Consider the following 22,564-nt stretch of genomic DNA (forward strand, 5'->3'; position numbering starts at 1 on the left):
ATCCAAGATCAAATGAAACATCCAAGACCAAACCATCGCGCTAACCGTGAGCGCGCTAATCCGGTTCCCCGAACACACCTGCTGTTGACGATTAGTACAGCTGGACGCAGTAATGTGACATCACTGGGTGTCGTAAAAGGGGCTACGCATCGATAGTAGAAACATTGATCGGCAACCCTCTGATTGGTCGGCGAAAATGTCGACGGAGCGCGCTCGGCTCGGTATTTTTCGGCAGCAGAGCAAGAACTCTTGAGTGAGGGATTTCAGGAGTTTCAGAGTTTAATCAGAACGCAAGGGAACACTGCAAAGGCTGCAAAAGCAAGGAGAGAGGGCTGGCAGAAAGTTGCTGACAAATTAAACTCGTAAGTAATTTAATAATAACAATAATAATGGAGTGGATTGATATAGCGCTTTTCAAGGCACCCAAAGCGCTGTACAATGCCACTATTCAGTCACTCTCACATTCACACACTGGGGGAGGCAGCTACAGTTGTAGCCACAGCTGCCCTGGGGCAGACTGACAGAAGCCAGGCTGCCATATCGCGCCATCGGCCCCTCTGGCCAAGACCAGTAGGCGGTAGGGTAGATTTATTATATTACACTATATTATCCAATATTATATTACATTATATTATAATATGTTATATTTTATCCTCTGTCACATTAGAGCCACGACAGGACCCACTAGAACATGGGAACAGGTAAAAGTGAAATATAAGAATATTCTACAGAATGGTAATATTTATCACTTATATTGCTTTTAGTCTCTTGGAAAGAGACCCTGGAATAATCTGTTTGTTTATAACAGCAACCAAGAAAAGGGCAGAGCAACAAAAGACAGGTGGTGGTCCTGCACCCCCTCGTCAACAAGTTGGTTAAGTAAATAATACCCTCACGGGAAAATCGATATCTCTCTATGAGCACACTGTCGCGCTGAGCTAAAGGATCCTGTCTGTCCCGCAATATACGCTGGATTCTGAGGACTCTCCTTATCAATCTTGCACCTTCCGCAATGGGTTGCTCGCGTATACGGACAGGATATGACTGCGACAGACTTCCCAAATCCACCTTCGCTTTTATAGCCGTGGTCTCTCATCTTGATTACACGAAGTAATTTACAATTGCTACTCTGAAATATGAATTAAATCTGTAATAATCACATACATGTAATAGAATGTTAATAGTACATTTCCCTTTTTTAGGAAATGACCTGTGTGAAATCAATAAATGGATCAGGTGCTGCATTGTCTTTAGTTACATTGATGTTATTTATTTATGGTGAAACAGTGGTGGAATATCGCTGTTGCTTTCGTATGAATGACGCGGACATACCTGCGTGGCCGCGATCTAATCCTGTTTACATAAAGTAAACCTGCTCCCCAGCAGGTTTACGCTTACGGCTCTGTTGCTATGACAGCAAGTCCCGGATGGGCTTCGGGGAACCGAACGATCCAGGATCACGCGAAATCGTCAACAATCTAATCCAGCTAACTCACTTAGCGAGGTACGAAGAACAGGCCCCTGGTGGCCCTCAGTTAACTGTTAAATAGCTCACCTCAGTCTTTTCCTGTTGTCACCACTGGTTTGACGAAAGAAAACTGTTGATGTGTTGCACTCTCTGCATTATCTGTTGGTGACTGTGTTTTAGATTGACCCCTACTGTATGAGCAGAAATGTAACAGGTACTAGCTGTGGGAAAATTTGTAGTGCAAGTTAATGCATTATATAAAATGAACAGAAATCACATTTTACTAGCTATAGCATGCCTGGTTAGCAGGGTTAACCTCTGACATAGTTTCTGACCAAAATGATGTACAACACTGAGCCATTTTGAAACAGATGCAAAACAAAACTGGTGATGAAGATGCCCTCTAATTATTTGTTCTAATTTTTTGCTAATTTGTTTTGGTGTTGTGTCTCCTCACTTTCTATATCTGAAGATATGAATTGTATAGGCACGGTGGTTAGCACTGTTGCCGCACAGCAAGAAGGTCCTGAGTTCAATTCCAACATCAGGCTGGGGTCTTTCTGTGTGGAGTTTGCATGTTCTTCCCGTGTTTGCGTGGGTTCTCTCCGGGTACTCCGGCTTCCTCCCACCGTCCAAAGACATGCAGCTTGAGGGGATAGGTTAATTGGATAACCCAAATTGTCACTAGGTGTGAATGTGCAAATGAATGTGAGTGCGAATGGTTGTTTGTCCCTGTGTGTTAGACTGGCGACCTGTCCAGGGTGTACCCGCCTCTCGCCCTATGACAGCTGGGATAGGCTCCAGCGCCCCCCGCGACCCTGAAAAGGATAAGCGGAAGTGAATGGATGGATGGATGAATTGTATATGTTGTTATTGGAGCTATTTTGGGGTACTAGGATATGGGAAAGATATTTACTTTCACATTTTCTCTCATGTTTTAATGTTAAATCAAACATTATATGGGATCAAAACCCATATAAAAATAATTTTTTCATTCTTTTTTGGCTGCTTGGAGAGGATTTTGCGTTTTGGTTCCTGTTTTGCATGAAGGGACAATTGAAAACACAGTCGAATCATGAGATTTTACAACAATTTTGAGTTTTAATGCTTGTCGCATTAAACCCTGACAACACACTAAGCTCCCAGCGCTGTGAGGAATACTCAACAATGTGTCCTGAGCTGTGGAAATAATAAAAGAAAAAGCCTGCACTGTGAAAAAGAGCTTCCCGATGGACACACAATTTCTGCCTGTACTCCGTCTCTCTTCGCCATGCTTTCTTTTGATAAACAGGTGCTTATGAGCCATGATTTTACATGCGTTGCTTGCTCTTGACTCATGCTCTTTTCATCTGCGCTGCTCTGTCCTGTGGCTGCTTAATTTAGAGGCATTTACATATGAGCTGGGAGCTGTCCGAGTCCTTGGGGAGGCCTTTGAAGCTGCGCCTGCAGAGAGGAGAGGTGGGGAGGGCTGCAGAGGGCTGCCTGGGATTGTGGCGTGAGAGAGTGACTCAAAACCTGCAGCAGGAGTTAAGTTGAAGTTGCAGCTTTGACCTTCTTGGTCCAGTGAAGACCAGGCCAAGTTAACAAAGAACTCAATATTAAAATGAGTCTTCAACAGCAATAGTAGTGACATAAAATGTTTCTCTATCAATGCCTTGAAGATGAGCACAGACACAGATTCATCCTTATGTGTGGTGCAGCCAGTGCTTTTAGTATTTTGGAAGCGTGTGTGAGAGCCTGAGGTATTGTAATTTCTGGCACCAGGACTGTTGCGACAAGAGCTGGATCTAAAACTGGTGCTAGGGTGTGAAGCAGCTCACACTTCGGCTTTGATGGGAGAGGAGGTTCCAACTAAAGATGCAGCTCAGTCTCAGAGCTGAACACGCTGTAGTGAACTTGTAGGAAGATCCCCATATGCTGTACGATACGTGATAGGATGTGTAATCTTTAGTAAAATCTGAAATTTTGATTTCGTTTTGTTGTATGAATTAGGTCCTGTTGCCATAGTAATGAGATGGACTCCTGCACCTCCCTAACCTTTGACTAGACAAGTAGTTAAGAAAAACAATGGATAGAATCAAATGCTGATAAATACTATTTTTCCCCCGATACATCCCATATGTCACTATTTGCATAGCACACTGTTTTAACCCAAACGATACAATTTACTTAAACAGTTTTTCCTTGTATACATATAAAGGGAGATTTGCAACACATTAAATTCAGCTCACATGCCTCGTTCTCTCAGGTATCCTTATTTATAAAGCACGTAACATATAAAAGTAGTTCTACTTTCTCTCTTACTCACATATTCTCAGTTAGTTTCTTCCACTGTAGCTACCATATGCATCTACTACCTGGATCATACAAGCAACAAACAGCATTTTTTGGACCTATTTAGTTGAGTCAGTTTCACTGCACTTTTAGCTCCCTGGTCACTTCCTTTCCCCTCAATGATTAAATGCCAGATTACTTCCTGTCAGGCTAATTGAAAGCTGTTAATCTAATAACGTTACTGGAAAGAATTAGTAAGCAAGTCTATCTCATTTGTACCCAAGGTGCATTTGTCAATTTGTTTTTAAAGACTTTTTCAGATGGTTTCCGATAACTGTTGTACTGAATTGGAGGGAAAAAAAAATCTCCTAGAAAACATACATGAATATGAATATCAGTCTAGTGATGCTGTCAGGCTTTCAGTCAGAGTGAAATAATGTTTTACTGTAAAGCTAAAGAGCAAAGCTCTGGTCTTCTACTCAGGTCAGAGTAAAACGAGGGAGTCAAGTGAGCTGGCTTCCAGCTGCAGACGGGGAAACTGAGGTTGAATGCTGATGTCAGGATGGAGGTGAAGGCTCACAGAAAACTGCAGCTCGTCTGCTCAGCAATCTCCCTCTTTATTACATAACATCCTTAGATAACCCTCCTGGCTCTGGCCCCGTCTTCTGTTCCATCTTTTTGCTTCAAAGTTGAGAATTTTTATTTTCTAATGTTGTAAATATTTAGCTAGGGGCTGTACAGTGTTGGCCCCTGCTGCTCTGAATACTCAGCTTTGTTAACTGTGTTAAAACACTTTGTGCAGAGCGTGCAGAAGCCTCCGGGGTCCTGACTGCTACTCCTGTTTTTAAGAAGAATGAATGACTTATGTTTATTTTTATGAGCCTTGTTCTCTGCTCACTGGGTATGTGTAGATTTTTGACATAAAGAAAATATGAAGGAATCTATTTAGAAGACAAACACTGGTAGCAGAGGGAGCTTACTTACTAGCGGAATGAAAATCATTGGATGATGTCATAATGTTGACCAACGTATGGACTAGTTGCCATCTCTTCTGTTGCATTTGCAGCTTCTAGTTACTTATCAGCAATATGCTGTTTAGTAATGGAGCAATATCAGCTTACACTCCACTGACTCATATTATTATACATTCAAGTTTGAAAGTAGTTCATACTACATAAACTGACTTATTACTTCCACCAAGGTGTTAATGTTTTTGCTACCGTGTGCGTTTCTGTAATTCTGGCTGCAAACACAACAGCTCAAAAGGTTTTGAATGAATTCTGATAAAACCTTGTAGACGTATAGAGTGGAGTCATGTAAATAATCACATCCACCAAGATCGTCAAGGTCAACTTAATGATTTATTGGTGGAAAATTGACAAAATACCTTCTAACTTAGAAACTATGATTCTTCCAAGTGTGGTGTCTACTGTATAAAGTTTTTAAATGTCAGGTCACATTTGACCTCTGACCTCTCCTACAATATGGATCTGAAGGTCAACAAGATAATAATGCTCTGTAGAGCTATTTAAAACCATGTTTCGTACTGCCACTGTTTGTATTGACATTTAGGCATACAGAGAATGATATATGAAGATTCTAAATATCACGATACTTTGGACCTCCGACCTCTTCAAGGTCAACACAGCCCAGAGAGTGGGCAGTGTTTACCTGGCAAAGGTTGCGCCTTCAAGTGCTTCTTTTTTTGATGCTTTGTAATGTCGAACAGAGATGCAATTTAAGACAGGATTTGCCTTAAGCTGTTTTCATTTCTAGCCTAATCTCTCATTTATATTTTACAGCTTTTGAGGAACCGTATGTATTGAACCTATAAAACTGCTGATCTCTCGGCACATTTTTCATTTGATACGTCCAAAGACAGTTTTGTTTTCAGCTGCATAAGCACCTGCACACTGTGATAATTCTGTAAAGACTTGTTAGAGTTTAAGTGGGGATGACACCAAAAATAACTGAGCTCCAGGTTTTGTTTTCTTTGTATACACGTGAATTTTAGTGCGTGTACACCCCCTGAAACCATGTTCCTGCTTTTAGACAGACCTTTCTCTTTCAGGCGCCTCGGCAGTGATGTGTTGCAAAGCCGACAATAACACGGCTGAAAAGAGTCGTAGTGTTATTTATTTACTTTGTCTCATTCGCTGATGTTAAAAGTATGGTGTGCTGTTGATGCTTCGGGCCTTTCTGCTCAGTTTTTTTTCTAATGCCGTCTTACTATAATAAGACTGTGAATCAGTTATGAGTATCATTATTATTAACACTTATACTGAACCCAGACTAGTGATATCAGTGCTTTAGTCTTAACCTCTGGGGCTGAAGCCAGCTGGAAAAAACTGCAGTACCTCTTATGGCCATGTCAGCAATGACATTAAAAAGCCTGTTACAGTGGTTTTCGGCTGTGTGATTACCACATGTTAAAGAAATATGTATGACTGCTTTCATGCGTCTCTAAAATTAAAAACATCCTGTCTCAGAGTGATGCTGAAAACTAGTTTGTGAATTTATTATGTTTAAACTGGACTGCTGTAATTCACTATTATCAGGCTGTCCTAAAAACGCCCTGAAAGGCCTTCAGTTGATCCAAAATGCTGCAGTGAGACTGCTGATGGGGAGAAGAAAGAGAGAGAATATTTCTCCTATATTGGCTCCCGGTTAAATGGAGAATTTAATTTAATTTCCTTCTCCTCAAATAAAAGGTCTTGAATAATCAGGACCTAATAATGTAGTAGTACACTGAAAAAATAATTGGATTGGATTGACATGAAAAAATCTGTACAGTACATCGGTTGCAGGAAGTAAAGTTATGTTTAGTCAACTTTATGTTTTTTATAACTGCACAACTTTTACATGTTAAATTAACAAGTTATCAAGTTTGTCAAGTTATCTCATGTTAATATAGCACAAAAATGTTTGTTCACATTTAAACTTTTTTTTAAAATGTTGAGTGTATTTACACTCAACAAAAATATAAACGCAACACTTTTGTTTTTGCTCCCATTCCCCATGGGATGGACGTAGAGACCTAAAATTCATTCCAGATACACAATATAACCATCCCTCCCAAACAGTGGTCACAAATCAGTCCAAATGTGTGGTAGTGGGCACATCTGCTATATTGAGATAATCCATCCCACCTCACAGGTGTGCCACATCAGGATGCTGATCTGACATCATGAGTAGTGCACAGGTGTACCTCAGACTGCCCACAACAAAAGGCCACCCTGGAATGTGCAGTTTTTTGCGCTATTGGGGATCTGGGGACCCAGAACCGGTCAGTATCTGGTGTGACCACCATTTGCCTCATGCAGTGCAACACATCGTCGCATGGAGTCTATCAGATTGTCAATTGTGGCCTGTGGAATGTTGGTCCACTCCACTTCAATGGCTGTGCGAGGTTGTTGGATATTCGTGGGAACTGGTACACGCTGTCGTATACGCCGGTCAAGCACATCCCGAACATGCTCAATGGGTGACATGTCCGGTGAGTATGCTGGCCATGCAAGAACTGGGACATTCTCAGCTGCCATCTGCCCTGAACAATGTTAACCATGATCCATCCGTGAAGCGCACACCTCTCCAATGTGCCAGACGCCATCGAATGTGAGCATTTGCCCACACAAGTCTGTTACGGCGACGAGCTGGAGTCAGGTCAAGACCCCGATGAGGACGACGGGCATGCAGTTGAGCGTCCCTGAGACGGTTTCTGACAGTTTGTGCAGAAATTGTTTGGTTGTGCAAACCAATTGTTCCAGCAGCTGTCTGGGTGGCTGGTCTCAGACGATCTTGGAGGTGAACCTGCTGGATGTGGAGGTCCTGGGCTGGTGTGGTTACACGAGGTCTGCGGTTGTGAGGCCGGTTGGATGTGCTGCCATATTCTCTGAAACGCCTGTGGAGACGGCTTATGGTTGAGAAATGAACATTCAATGCACGGGCGACAGATCTGGTTGACATTCCTGCTGTCAGCATGCCAATTGCACGCTCCCTCATTGCTTGTGGCATCTGTGGCATTTTGCTGTGAGACAAAACTGCACATTCCAGGGTGGCCTTTTGTTGTGGGCAGTCTGAGGTACACCTGTGCACTACTCATGATGTCAGATCAGCATCCTGATGTGGCACACCTGTGAGGTGGGATGGATTATCTCAATATAGCAAATGTGCCCACTACCACACATTTGGACTGATTTGTGACCACTGTTTGGGAGGGATGGTTATATTGTGTATCTGGAATGAATTTTAGGTCTCTACGTCCATCCCATGGGGAATGGGAGCAAAAACAAAAGTGTTGCGTTTATATTTTTGTTGAGTGTAGTTACCTTATGTTAAACCGATATAATTCTTTCATTTTAATGTATGTGTTTGTCTTGATAATCAAAAATTACAAATATCTGTTGGTCTATCAGCTAGTAGACCTGATGTCCTCTGGTTTGTCATGGGCATCTGTGTTTGGAGTGTTCATCATTCTCACAGTAGTCTCCTCAGTGCTGTGAAATGAGCAGTTTCTGCTCTGCATCAAACCAAAGCTGAGGAACCTGTAAGATTCTGGGCCAAAATATCCTTTAGCTGGATGAACTGGATGAGTCTAGGGAAGTCAGTATGTAGGGAAGGCACACCCACAGCACTCTGTCCTCTGAAGAGAAGAGAAGTAGTTTCCTAAAAGCACACTGTAAAAATAAAAATCCTAATATAAAAGTATTTTACTGTGTATTTTACAGTTTTGTACTGTTCTTCTAGAATATCATTAAATTCACATAAATAGACTGTGATTTCACATTTCAAATGTAAATTACCGTAAAATCACTGCAATGTAATAAAACATAATTTTCTGTTTTTTTTAAATGTATTTGTCTGTATATATGCAAATTTAGATTGTTAAAATACATTCACAAATGCATCATAATTTCACAAATATTTGTCCGTTATTTGAAAGATTGAACTGTTAAATTCAAATGTAATGCTATGGAAAAATATATAAAACGAACTTTTTTTTTACATCAAATAATAATAATTATTATTGCTTTTGAGGGCGATCGTGGCTCAAGAGTTGGCAGTTCGCCTTGTAATCAGAAGGTTGCCGGTTCGAGCCCCGGCTTGGACACTCTCGGTCGTTGTGTCCTTGGGCAAGACACTTCACCTACCACCTACTGGTGATGGCCAGAGGGGAATTATAACGGGGAATTGTAAAGCGCTTTCAGGGGTCTCAAAGAGCGCAATATGAATGCAATCCGTTATTATTTAAACCAACTGTTAACTGTATATTTCTGTACATTTAAGTATTATTATTATTCATATTGCCGCATTCATTGACCTTGTTTATAGGTAAGTTCATTGTTTAATCACATTAAATTGTTCCTAATTTAACGTTTAAAAGCACTTGAAAAAGGCAAAATCCCATGTAAAATTAGGGCAACAAACTGTATTGTCATTACTGGAAATAACCGTATTTTTATGAGTAAGTTATTTTCTGTTATTTTACGGTATTATTTTGGTGCCCCAGCTGCCGGAATATTACTGTTTTTTTAAGATGTTTTTTCTAACAATGCATATCCATAAACTGAAGCTTGACATTGGTGTTATGGCTGCAGTGGTTTAGTCTCTCTTTGTAAGTGCTGTAACAGATCCAGGAGTCCATCTTCAACTCTGTCTATAGTCCATCTCTGGTCCTTGAAGTCTTCATGGATCAGATATTGAGCAACACTGCATGTCTTCATCTGTTTAAGAGATTAAAATGATTGTTGCATATACTTCATATTAGGAACACGGTTATTTTTGCTGTATTTTCATCCACATACTGATGAGGGGGAGAGAAAAAAATAAATAAAAAAATAAATACTGTCATCGTCATCATCATCGAGCATTTTTTATAAACACCAAAAAATGTGATTTAACCCGCTGGAGTCAATGCCTGCGACAATGTGTCCAAATCACATGACCTATTTAAGGTAGCCTCGCCGACTCTCCATTTGGACAGTTGACAGCCAAGTAAAACCAGAGCTATGATAAATATTTTGCACCATCCTTTTTCAGAATACTGTCGTCACATTTAGTGCAGGAAGAAACGGTGAAAAAACAGATTTTCTAAGACAAGAGCTTACAACCTGAAAGTGCTTGCGAGTAAAACAACCCCTCACCAAAAAACACCCATGTCAATCAATCAGAAAATAAGATGGCAACAAGTTGTTGTTGTTGTTGTGTAGTTAGTGCATAGGCTTGTTGTTCTTTATTGCTTTATGTGCTAACATAAGTAATTTTATTTCAGGTACCTGTGATATCTAAAGCAGCATTTCATGTCAACAAATAAATTAAAGGGAGTAAATGAAAAAAATGACTAAATACTGAAATCGTATGTAGATCAGTCAAAGCGAACCAGTCTACAAAAGCTTTGAGCAGAGAAACATCCACAGACATACTCAGAGCTATAATATATTTTCAGGGCTTGTAAACAGGATACAAAACATTGGGATAATTTTTACATTGAAGCTTGGGTCAGTGTAACTAAGTGTAACTTATTACTAAACTAATAGTAATAAAAATACTTTTTAGAAAAAGAATAAAAAACAAATCTATGGAGAAATAAGCATCCCAAACATATGTTTCAACCAGCCTTAGTTCAATATTATAGTTTGTCTTTGGGATGCACAAAAAGATAGAGATCCTAGTGTTTCTGTGTATGAAAAGTAACATGTAGTAATCCAAATGGTCAAACACTGGAGAACCAGTTCAGTGTATCGTTTTATCAAGCGTTTACCAGCATCTATTATTCTGCTTTACTGACAAATTTTGAAAAACATTTACAATCATTAATCTTAAATGTGATTCTCTATTTAAATTCTTGGCTGGTTTAGGTTCCTAATTGTGTTGTGAAAGATAATGATGGATTATAGAGGCTAATAACTATGTTTTCTCTGTGTTTTTCTCAGTTTTGCTGGTTTTCCCCCCGTTGAGCTTTGAGCTGCATAACAATTTATTTCTAAATGACAAAATGTCATTTAGCTGTAATTTTGATGGATGCTGAAGTGCGGCTTAGAACATAATAGTCTCTCTTGTTTTGCTGCAAATCGCTTGACCATATCTGCCAGTTTCTCTATCAAGAAAATGAATACAAACATGATAGCTGCTTAATGATATATATTGTAAAGTAATGAAAATTGGGCTTGCTGTTATGAATAGGAACACCTCAGTATCTTTACTACTTGATGTGGTTGTAAAGATGCGTCTTATTTGTTGCACATATCCTAATTTGGGTAGTTCAAGTCTTAATAGTAGGGTTATTTTTGTAGTCGTGAACATAAAGCACTTTTTGAATGAAACAATTAACTTGCAGGTAAACTAAAAACAACAAAAGCACACTGTAATTAGAGTTTTCTTTACTCCATAATTCATTTTCCCTTGTGCAGCTCTTATGTAAGCACATAAAAGGTCTCTAACAAACTTTTTCAAAAGTTTTAATTGCTGCTGTGGGCGGCTCCGATTTTCTGCCTGTTTTGATTACATGTAAAAGTATTGTTGCAACAAAATATCAGTCTCAACATTTCTACACGTGTTTCAGGGTTTCATTTTCCCCATTGTGATGACACTGTTAAGACAGATTTGACATAGATGCAACTTATAATAACCAATTTCTCTCTTTTCGTACTCGTCCCGCTCCTTCCCCATACCTTCCTACATTTCTAATATTTCTTTTTTTCCGTTTTCCTTCCTCCTTTCACTGCTGCTCAGGGCATCAGTAGCCTGTTCAGCTCTCTGAAGGTGGTCCGCCTGCTGCGTCTGGGCCGGGTGGCCAGAAAACTGGACCACTACCTGGAGTATGGTGCTGCTGTTCTGGTCCTCCTGGTCTGCGTGTTTGGACTGGTGGCCCACTGGCTTGCCTGCATCTGGTACACTGTGTTTGAAATGATTTCAAAAGTCATTGAAGAAACCTTCCCTTGTAGTAACATCTAAAGGCTGCTGCTGGCTCTTCTAGGGATTTACCTAACCTCACTGCACCTAATTACTCATGCATGCTCATTGCTTCCTTGTCCCTATCTGTGTTTTAAAAATCATACACTGCTGTTCTGCTTTGTTTAGTTTCTTCCACATGATATTGAGTAATATGCTAATTTAATTTGCCCCATAGCAAGATTAGGGGAACAGTTCCCACATGAAAGCACAGAAACCCACTTCAAATCGTTCCTTAATTTCACATAATCATGAACATTTAACACAACAATATTTTTCTAACGTATTGCTCACTGAAATGTAGTCCATGGTCATTTTTGTACATTTCTTGTATTCTTGTAAGTCACTCAAGTTACTTAGTTAAATACTTCTAATGTATACTTCCAAAGGTGCATTAGTTTATTTTTATTAAGATTAAAGTGAACAGTCCATAAACACACCTAAAGTCTGTCATATGATAAAGGATTAACGATTTCAATAACCGTAATGAATATTTACTGAAGTTGTTTATTCACTACTGTAAGCAAATAAGAAAAGTGTCAGATTTTATGCGCCCAATTAATGAAAGGAATAAAAACGGTTTACATATTTTTTAAAGAGTTTTCCCTTCATCTAAATCATAGTTGTGATTGCTTCTGTAATGAAACAGTTCTTTCCTGCATTATGTTGTCTGTCATTTTCTTTAAAGCCTACTATATTTGCACATTAAACCTGTAATGTTGAACTGCCGCATGCTTTAAATTTGGGTTGGGCAGCATTTTTTTAACCAGAGCACCACATTGTCTTACATAAAGTAAGCAAATGGCCAACAGGATAACTAAATTGATACATATAAATGTATTTGAAAGAAGACGGTGATATTTAAGCACATTTACAGATTTGTTGAAATCAGCTTTCTTAGAATATAATCTCTCATTTAGTCAAGGCTGCTGAAAGTAAATGGGGAAGAAGATATTTTATTCAAATCTCAATCTAATTGTTCAGTTGTCAGACTAGCTGAATGTACTTAAACTACTTAAACTAGGTACTTAAATGTATTCAAATTCTGATTTTGTCCCAAACAGGTACAGCATCGGAGACTACGAAGTTATCGATGAAGCCACCAACACCATCAAGATGGACAGTTGGCTTTATCAGCTGGCTATCAGCATTGGATCGCCTTACCAATACAATGCCAGCGGTTCTGGAGAATGGGAGGGCGGCCCTGGCAAGGATTCTCTGTACATCACGTCCCTGTATTTCACCATGACCAGTTTGACGACCATTGGATTTGGAAACATTGCCCCCACCACAGACGGAGAGAAGATCTTTTCTGTGGCCATGATGATGGTGGGATGTAAGTACAAGCTATGTGTTGTTTGGGCTTTTTGGTGATTTTCATGGGGCAAACGGGTATTGGCTGATGTTTTGGCCAGTGAAATGGTACTGGAGGCCATTTCCACCCAGTAGTTGTCCTCTGCTGCTGTAATATTCTTTGCAGACATTAAAGTTGTCTGAAGGAACGCTCGTGATGGAGTTTTGATATGTGCTGACATAACGTGGTGTTTGAAAGGTTCAGGTGTTGTTAGTTAGTCAGTCCAATGCTTTATTTCTACGCTAGTAATTTTAATGATTAAAGATATAGTTGAACACTTAAGACATCCAAGAGGTAATTACTAATGAATTTACTGACAGCTAAATCAGGTTGAAAATTCTTGTTGCACAGTCATTTGTGCAATCACACTCAGAATTCACAATGAATGGACCACAATGAATACTTAACATTTTAACTACACCAACTTTCGACTTATGATATTTATAAGGTCAAAATTTGTGCTTAGGGTACACCCCATCACAAAAGGATAACATCACATCACACCTGGCCAAATGCTAGAAAAAAATGCGTTGAGACGCTTTAAACATTCAAACGTGTGACTAAAGGCGTTGTTAAAAACAATGTTAAAAAAAAGAGCCCAAGAGAAAAGCATGTTGGAGTTGTCATGGAAATGTCCCAGTGTTGGCCTCATTTGCAGATCATTCTTGGATTAAAAAACATGGTTATTCATAACCATGACACAAAGCAGACACACACACACCTCGCCCTGATGTATACGCTCACAGACTTTTAACATCAGTGCCCCTTGTGAGGACACTTTTTACCTAAACTCTGGACATGCCAAGCCACATTTGGAGTATCATAACTGTGCACTCAGATGAGTGCTTCGGCTTAGTATGAGCTGCCGCAGAGCAATTTAACATTATAATTAAGCAGTAATTTTACAGTCCTGCCTTTGTTGCAAAAGGATTCCTGACTGTCTGTCGATGTTAGGCTTTTGGGCCGCGTAAAGTGTCCATATTTTGATAGATTCTGGTCAGCTGTGTGCAAATAGGTTCATTGTATGTTTGACTGCTGTTCTCTCAAGAGACTGTAGTTGGAAGGAATTTGAATTTGCTCACCTGTGTGTGTGTGTGTGTACCTGACATGTGCACCGTATAAGGTTTAATTATTGTCATGTATATTGTGTGTAAGGCAGCATATTTTCCTCAGCTGTGTGGACCAGTTTAGTTCATTTTTGACTGACATACTTTAGTTATATTAGAATGTAAAACAAATATAGTACAATACCCACTCTATATCCTATTTTTACATTTTTAACAGGCTATATCAGGGTTTAACATACCCTGCTAATCATTACCATGATATTCTTGGTATCTAATATTGACTTCTTCACAAATCCCACATGATGTTTATATGCAGCAAGCTTTAAGGTTATTATTGAACAGAATATCACAGTTGATTTAAATAATGGAAAATATTAACAGGAAAATTGCTGCTGAACATATTAAAGGCTTTTGCTTGGAAGCACCATACTGCTGATGAAAGCAGGAGATAACCAAAAAGAACAATAGAAGGCAGCGTGAGGCAGAGATGAAAAATGGAAAATTGTGCTCCCTGTGGTTAACCCGAAGAATCATCTGAACAAATGACTTAGCGATGTAATATTTCACAGTGAACGGCGAATCCTGGCACGGTCCTTTTTTTCCTTTAAAAAAAAAAAAAAAAAAGTAATTTCATTATTCTGCATTTCAGAGAAAAAAAATGCTCACATGGAAATCTCATCCGGCTTCATCTTCAGCTTGTTGAACAGAATCACTGCTCTGAATCTTATTTGTCCCCTTGACCTTTCCCAAGTTGCCAAAGCCTGACTATAGCTCATTAGTTACGGTTTCACAGGCTCATGGTGGACACTACATAAAGGAATGAAGCACAATGTTCCCACATGTTATATTTCTTAAAGTAACTGAGTTGTGTGGTAACCTTAAGAATTGGTCCTGGGATTTATCTGAAGATAAGTCAGGATCTTCTTACACTGTGCATTTTATGTGTGAATACAAGACTTTAGAAAGTAGAAGTCAGTTCAGTTTTATTGAAACAACAAATAACAAAAACAGTCACCTTAAGACCTGATAATAAAAAAAAGGAAACCCCAACAATCACACAACCTTGTATGAACAAGCACTTGGTGACAGTGGAAAGGAAAAACTCCCTTTAACAGGAAGAAACCTCTGGCAGAACCAGGCTTACGGAGGAGCAGCCATCTGCCTTGACTGGCAGATGTTTTTGTTTTTTGGTTTGTCTGATATGGAGGGAGGATATGATGGAGCATTTGTTGATATGAACCTGCAGACAGGATCATGGCTCTGCTAGTTCGAATGGACCAGGACTCTAGTTTCAAATGTTATCAGTCCAGTAAAGGGCCATTATGAGTCAATGTCACTCCCGTACAGTTACATCCACAACCTGTTGGGCAATGACAATTTTTATGCACCACTGCAGTGGACTTTAAATCAGCATGTGATTGAAGTGTAGCCTTTCAGCCTTAATTCAAGGGATTTTACAAAAATTACTTTGAGCTTTTGAAAATGGGGGAAATGGTAGCTATTCCTAAACAGTTACCACAAAATCTCTGTGAAACCCATTGAATTAAAGTTGAAAGTCTAACACTTCAATCACATATCAGTTGTTTGATTTAAAATCCACTGTTGATTCACAAATTGTGGATGAAAACAGCACCCACAAAGTAGCAGGTTCATTATCACCAAATTTTATAGTTAATGTGCACAAAAAAGGTGGGGGATGTTTCCGCCTAAAAGAGGTGGAATAAATGCATGAATAAATGTTAACATGAGGCGGTGGCAGTGGTTAGACAGGAGTTGAGTCTGTTAAGCTTCAATGAGACTCAAATTTTCACATGCTGTTTTATAAAGCACCACAATATTAGAAAAGCTAATTGCTTGGATTAAAATAACCCTTTCGCAATGCTATCCACATGTTGGCAAGTTTGATTTTCTATGCTATCAGGCTGACATAATCTAGTTTGCGTTTCTATTTATTACTGAGATAAGTAGAACAAATGGGCAATAATGCACTGTGGACTAGCACTTGGAGTCAAAGTATAGGATAAAATCTGTGAAACTAAGCAATTAGTCCAAAAGCAGACATCATGTGGCCAATGGTTATTTTTAAGTGTTCGCTTGTTTTCATATCTTTCATTAAAGCATTTGGCAGTTTTCCTCATACGTGTCACGTACAACTTTTAAAGCCAGTTTTCAGTTTGCCAAAACTCCATGAAGACTCTGCCTGCTTGGCACAATTTATTATCCATTTGAGTGGTATAAACAATCTGTTTGATCCTGTTTGTTCAGTGGTTTCTCTTTAAAAACCTTTCAGTGTTTTTGAGGAAGATGAGTTCTCCCCTCCTAAATTGTATTGCAAAAGCATTTCTGTCTGGCATTCTTGATGCTTCTGCTGGCCTGATGGGGCTTGTGTAACAATGTCTCTATCCTGGAGGAAAAGTTACTTTCAGGTCATCAATTATTTAAGTGTACGCACAGTCTGCAAAACTGCAAATACAGATTCTTACACCGTGTTCTTTTTCTATCAAGCAGTCCCCTGGAGGCTTTGTCAGGGGAATGACAAACAGAACAGTTTAGGTAGAAAGGTCAAATAGTTACTTTAGCTATGACCTCTAAAATAGGCATTCACATTGTCAACAGCAGTGTGAGTAGTGTTTTCTATGATTATGTTTCTCAAAATTACACGTTTAAGTGAAATCTCTCTCGTTGTACAAGTCACAAATCTTCAGAACTCATAAGTGTTATCACAACCACAATATTTTACACAACTCGAATCAGGAATCCTGTACCTGTCTTGTATTTTGCAGTTGTTTCACTTGGCAAGAAATAGTTTTTTTCTGTAGACACAACTGCCTTAGCGAAAAGCTGCTGTACATTATTTATCACATCTTTTATGCTAGAACAATTTAATTATGGTCGTTCTTTTTTTTATCCTGTGCAAATAAGTTATGTGTGTCTTTAGAACACTGTGGCTGTAGTTAAGCATTTTTGTCGAGTTTATCATTGTAATCATTAGTTTTAAGTCTTGTTGAGGGCAACATTGTCACGGCCAGCGGGGGCAGACCGTGTGGAGAGTGTGTGTGGTGGACCCAGGCGCGAACACAGGCGAGGAGATGGGAGTGAACTTAAACTGAAAGCGAGCCTTTATTTGGGCTGATGCAGACATGAACTTAACATAACCACATAGACATGAAACATGACATGAACTTAACCGCATACACATGAAACGTAGACGCAGGAACCAGGGACACTGAGTACAGGCGGAGATGACAGAAATAACTAAGGTCTGAACAGCAACCTAGAATTTAACTAGATTGAAAATGAATACAAAAAAATACATAAAACTCAAACACTGGGTCACACGACCCAGTACTGTGACAAAAATGGTGTTTGTAAAGTAGTTTTTTGTCAGTCACAGCTCTATTTTGCGCACTTTCTGGAATATTTTCCAGCACTGTATTAGAGTTTTCAGTCAAATTACTTCAAACTTTCATACATATTTAAATATGTATGAAAGAGCAAATACAGTAACACACTGTCCAAGGTTTGTATTTCAAGGTTTGAAATACACACATTCAGTTTTGTGTCACTGCTGCTCATCCAAATTGTCCCTTTCAAGCACAACCCAAGAATGCTCTACTGGGCTGAGATCTGGTGGCTGTGGAGGCCATTGGAGTGCCTTGTTTTTCAGTCTTCTGTTGTCTAATTTTGGCCAGTTTGTGCAAAATGTAGCCTTAGTTTCTTGCAGTTAGCTGCTAGGTGTGGTCTTCTGTCGCTGTAGCCCATCTGCTTCAAGGTCAGATGTGTTGTGCTTTCAGTAATGCTCTTCTGCATAACTTTTTTGTAACGAGTGGTTAATTTTTTACTGTTTCCTTCCTATCAGCTCACAGTAGTCTGGCCATTCTCTTCTGCCAGACCATTCCCTGTAAAGCCTGGAGATGGCTGTGCTTGGAAATCGCAGTACATCAACATGTCTGAAATACTCACACCAGCCCGCCTGACATCATCAGCCGGTATCTTTCTTCCTTATTCTGATGCTCGGTTTGAACTTCAGCTGGCTGTCTTCATCATGTCTACATGACTAAATATTTTGAGTTGGTGCTCACAGGCTGATTAGATTTTTTTTTTTTTTTTTTTTGTGTCCCGTTTGGATCTTTAGCCATCAGAATTGTTGTCTTAAGGCCAAGAAAGATGCCAAGCGGATTTATTTTACCAAGTGGATCATCATGGCCTTGCCATATTGGTCCATTTGATTGACCTTTATTATAATTATGAATTTATTTTATTTTCAGTTGCAACAAACGGGACAGACATGACTGGGGGATAGGACAGGGAGAAAGAATGAAAGAAAGAGAGGGGGAGAAAGAAAACCAAAGGGGAGAAGAGACGGTGAGAAGGGGGGGAAGAAAGAAAAAAAAAAGAAGAACAAACAAAACACCCGGATCACCTGTATGGAGAAAAAAAACAGAAGAGAAAACAAACAACAAAGAGCAACATAATAAAAAAACGGCACCATCACAATAAACTAGCTAGCAGTAGATAACAGTAGATACTAAATAATAAATGATATTGTGCCACACGCAAGATAGACAGCGCACAATGTGCTTTGAGGCAGCAGCCAAGAAAGCTGTAGTCTGTGAACACCCGAGTGTACACCTGTGTGCACACCTGTGTGGATCAGCATGCTTGTATTCCAAACGTTTCTCCATGTAACGATCTGCTAGGGAGTGTGGGGAGCCATAGCATAGCCCCGTCCCCCAGGGCATGAAACAGGTATGGAGGAGATCCAGGCCCCAGATATCCAGAGGCCCCAGAGTACAAGGACCCGAGGAGGACCACCAAAGGGGGGGGGAACCGTGCCACCCTCCTGGGAAGAGCTGAGTAGAGCCCCAAAGGAGAGGTCACCCCGCAGCTACGGAGCAGAGGCCAGAGGGGGTTGCAGTGGCGTGCCCGCGGGCTCTGCCGGCAGCCAGCTGTGCCAGAGAGGACCGAGCTTCAGGCCCAGAGGCCTGAGGGCATCCCACCCCCCGGAAGGAGCCCAGCCGGGCCACAGGCGCCCGGCCCCGCCAATCGGCCACCAGGAGTGAGCCGGTACATACATGAGCGCCCAGCCCCAGACGACAAGGACCACCAACACACCAACGTCTGAGGGCATCAGCCACCGGCAGGGAGTGTGGTGAGGGGAGATAGGGCTCCGTACTTTAGAGGGCCTGAGATGTCCCCAGAGAGGTTGAGTCTAAGACCCAACCTGACATATAGACACAGACGAACAGGCACACGCAGACACAGACGTGCATTTCCACCCCATATGCACCACCAAATACTCGGCACTCACCCAACGTGTAGACAGACACAAATAGACACTGCACAGACAGTCGCACTCCCCAAACATACTCTATATCCCAGGTCCAGGTACCCCCGCCCTCAGAGGGGCAAGCCGCACCTAGACCCAGGACATGTAACCCTTCTCTCTGGGGTGGAGGCAAGCGGACCACCTCCTTATCTGCAGTAGCGGGGAGGCCCCGCATTCCAGACCCCAGTCTGATGGCCAACACCTCCTCCCAGCCCCCCAGCTCTGACGGCTAACAGAACCGGGGTGAGTGAAGACCTCAAACCTCCCTACGCCCGCTCATATGTAGTGTTGCTGTGTGCTGTTCTAAAGTGCATTTAAAACACAGGAGAGCATGGTACTAGCTTCCTCTCAGAGAGCAGCACGGCTCTTCCCGAAGACCCTTAGTGTCTAAATGCATTTAAAATTGAGGGTAGGGCACCAGCGCCAGAGGTGGGTTGGAGTACACCTACCATCCTCTGGATGCTGTAAAACGTGCCCACCCCCAAGGCCCTATATGTATGTGTTATGTGAGAGTGTGAGTAATGTGAATGTCTAGGTTGCAGAATAAAATTGAGGCACAGGCGGCCAGAAGGGGACAGAGGGGGAGTGCCTCCCCTGCACCCTGGTGACATACCTGCACCCCAAGCCCTGCGTGTGTGGGTGGGTGTGGTAGAGCGGGAATAGGGAGGCAGCTGAGGATGGGGAGGGAAGAAAGGGAGGGGCCAGCTCCCCCGCTGACCCCAGTAGGCACCCCCACACTCTGGAACCCACCAGGGCAAGGGGGCCCAGGCCCATCCGGACCGGGGCCCGCAGCAGCAGCACCGCCCAGCCCCACAGAGTCCGGGGCAGCCCACCCGACTCCACCCCAGAGAAAACTGCACCCACCCCATCATCCAATCAGCTCCCAAACTACACAAGACAATAGACACCCAGGTTGAGTTCATTCTCCACCTCTCCTATATCTCTCCCCCCACCTGCAGAGTGAGCTCCTGTAGTGAGGAGACCACCTGCAAAGATATAACAACCTCCCCACCAGTTAGAGAGCCCCCTAGTAGGGCCAATGCACCAGAGGTCCCCTGCACTGGGGCTGAGCCCCCCTGCACCCACCCGCCCACTGCTCCGGCAACACAACAGCCAGGACCCAAGCCCCCAAGGCCCGGCCAGCACCCCAGACCGGGGGGCGGAGCACCCCCAGACCCCCAAGCCTCCACGCCCGTCCCGGACCCTCCCAGGGGCAGCCAGGCTACTAGGCCAGTAACCAACGTCCGCCAGCACAGACCCTCCCCCATCTCCGCTGTACGCAGCCACAAGGAAAACACCATCCAAGAGCCCCAGAGCTCCTAACCAGGTCATGGCCACATCCCCCAGGTTAGTCCCTCTAGGGAAACGTCCCTAGGGACTCCCCAGACGCCCTAAGGCCGTCCCTACCCCCATATCAACCACAATAGCGAAGGCAGGACCAAACCATGACCCCCCACCCCCACTAGGTGATGAAGCCGATCAAAGGAGCCCAAAGGGATTGATCAAATGTGATGGCAGATGTTGTATCAAGACTAATGTGATCTATTAGATGGTTTCTATATTGGTTAGAATTAAGATTATTTTTATTTTTCCAGTTAATGAGGACCATTTTCTTGGCAATGCATAGGGCCGTAAAAACAACGTGGGCTGTGTTTATTTCTGCAGTGACCTCATCCAAGTTGCCCAGCAAGCATACTAAAGGGGAGGCTGGAATGTTACATTTCAGACACTTTGATAAGTCTTCACATATCTCACGCCAAAATTTCTGAACTGGTGGACAGAACCAAAGAGCGTGGATGTAATTGTCCAGTGTATTTGCTGTGCAGTGTGAGCAGGCTGATTAGATATTTGGACACTGGAACAGGCTTCTCAAGCCAGGACTTTGCATGACATCATGCTGGCTCTGTTCACCTTTTATATACAGGAATAACTGGTCTACTGTACAGTCTTTCTGATGAAGTATTCCGGAGTTTTACCTGTATAAGGTTACAGGTAAAAATTAAACCTTCAAAAAGATCTGGATATTGTGAGCATTTTGAATAATATTTTTTATTTTAAAAAATCAACAATATTGTCCCTAAAAATGTTCGTTTTCATGCTGTTTTGATTTTCAGCTGAGAATCAATCCCGACTCAAAGCCTGTGGTTGGGATGAACCGTGTCCTTCAGCTTTATTCAGTATAGATTATGGATGTGGAGTTCACTTGAATCAAAAATGTAAGCGTTATTGCAGAAAGCACTGCTGTTTGGATTTAGGGGTTGAAAGATTTGTTTTTGGAACAAACAAATAGTTTTTGGCAACCTGTCGTATCATCTGACTTTGTCCATTTTAAGGACAGGGAAACAAAGCAACACACATCCAGAAACAGCTTGCAGCCAATGGCTATTTTTAGGTGTTCAAGTTTGTTCTTAGCCTTCCTTAAAGTGTTTGGTGGCATTAAGCAGTGTTTCTCTTACACATCCTATAAAAATGTAAAAAGCCAACTTTCTCTGTTTGCCAAATATCCAAAAGATTCCAGCCTGTAGAAAGTGTTAAGTTTGGCCATTTTAAAAACACTATGAAGATTTTTTTTTACTCAGCCACTTTGTGAAAGCCAACATTTTGGAAAAGCAGTGTTTTTATAATTTTCTCTTTAACTGATCTGTTCCTACCCTGAGGTTTAGTATCTTGGCCAAGCCAGAACCTCCTTGGGCCGCTCTACATATTGTTTATTTCTGGCACCTGGACCTTAAACAGCCTCGGCTCCGTAGTAAACAATAGAGAGACATGATATGTTTTTCAGTGTCTGTTCTGTCTGGCTGTGACTGATAGTCCTCTTGGCATGTCAGCCTCTCACACAGGCTGTGGGCAGTTTTACTGATCTCAGCAAGCAAGTGCTGATAGTGGGACAGATTCATTTTGCTTTCTGGATTTTTCCCGAGACTTACAGTGCATTACAATATAAATAGTCAGATTTACACCACCGTCAAGCTGCAGGAGAAAAAATATTTCCAACAAGGTGCCATTTAAGCATGGTTTATAAGCTTGAAGTGTTCTGCCTGTGTTGTAGTCCACAGATCAGTCACTGCTGTTCTCATTAATGAGGATTTTGGGATGCCGAGTTGTGAAAATATATTTCTCTG

General features: G+C 41.4%; 1 protein-coding gene across 1 annotated transcript in view; it reads left to right on the top strand.

The window, feature by feature from the left end:
• The window catches only part of kcnh5b (potassium voltage-gated channel, subfamily H (eag-related), member 5b), a 189,663-nt gene that overhangs the window by 43,899 nt on the left and 123,200 nt on the right, over nucleotides 1-22,564 (top strand). Inside the window, exons 7-8 of the mRNA XM_085379214.1 lie at nucleotides 11,474-11,631; nucleotides 12,757-13,028. Of these exons, the coding sequence (XP_085235340.1) occupies nucleotides 11,474-11,631; nucleotides 12,757-13,028 (430 nt within the window). The remainder of the gene's footprint in view (nucleotides 1-11,473; nucleotides 11,632-12,756; nucleotides 13,029-22,564) is intronic.

Source organism: Diplotaxodon limnothrissa, linkage group LG19, assembly GCF_057381915.1.
Source record: "Diplotaxodon limnothrissa isolate DT_005_m linkage group LG19, D_limnothrissa_male_GT1.1, whole genome shotgun sequence".
NCBI lineage: Eukaryota > Metazoa > Chordata > Actinopteri > Cichliformes > Cichlidae > Diplotaxodon > Diplotaxodon limnothrissa.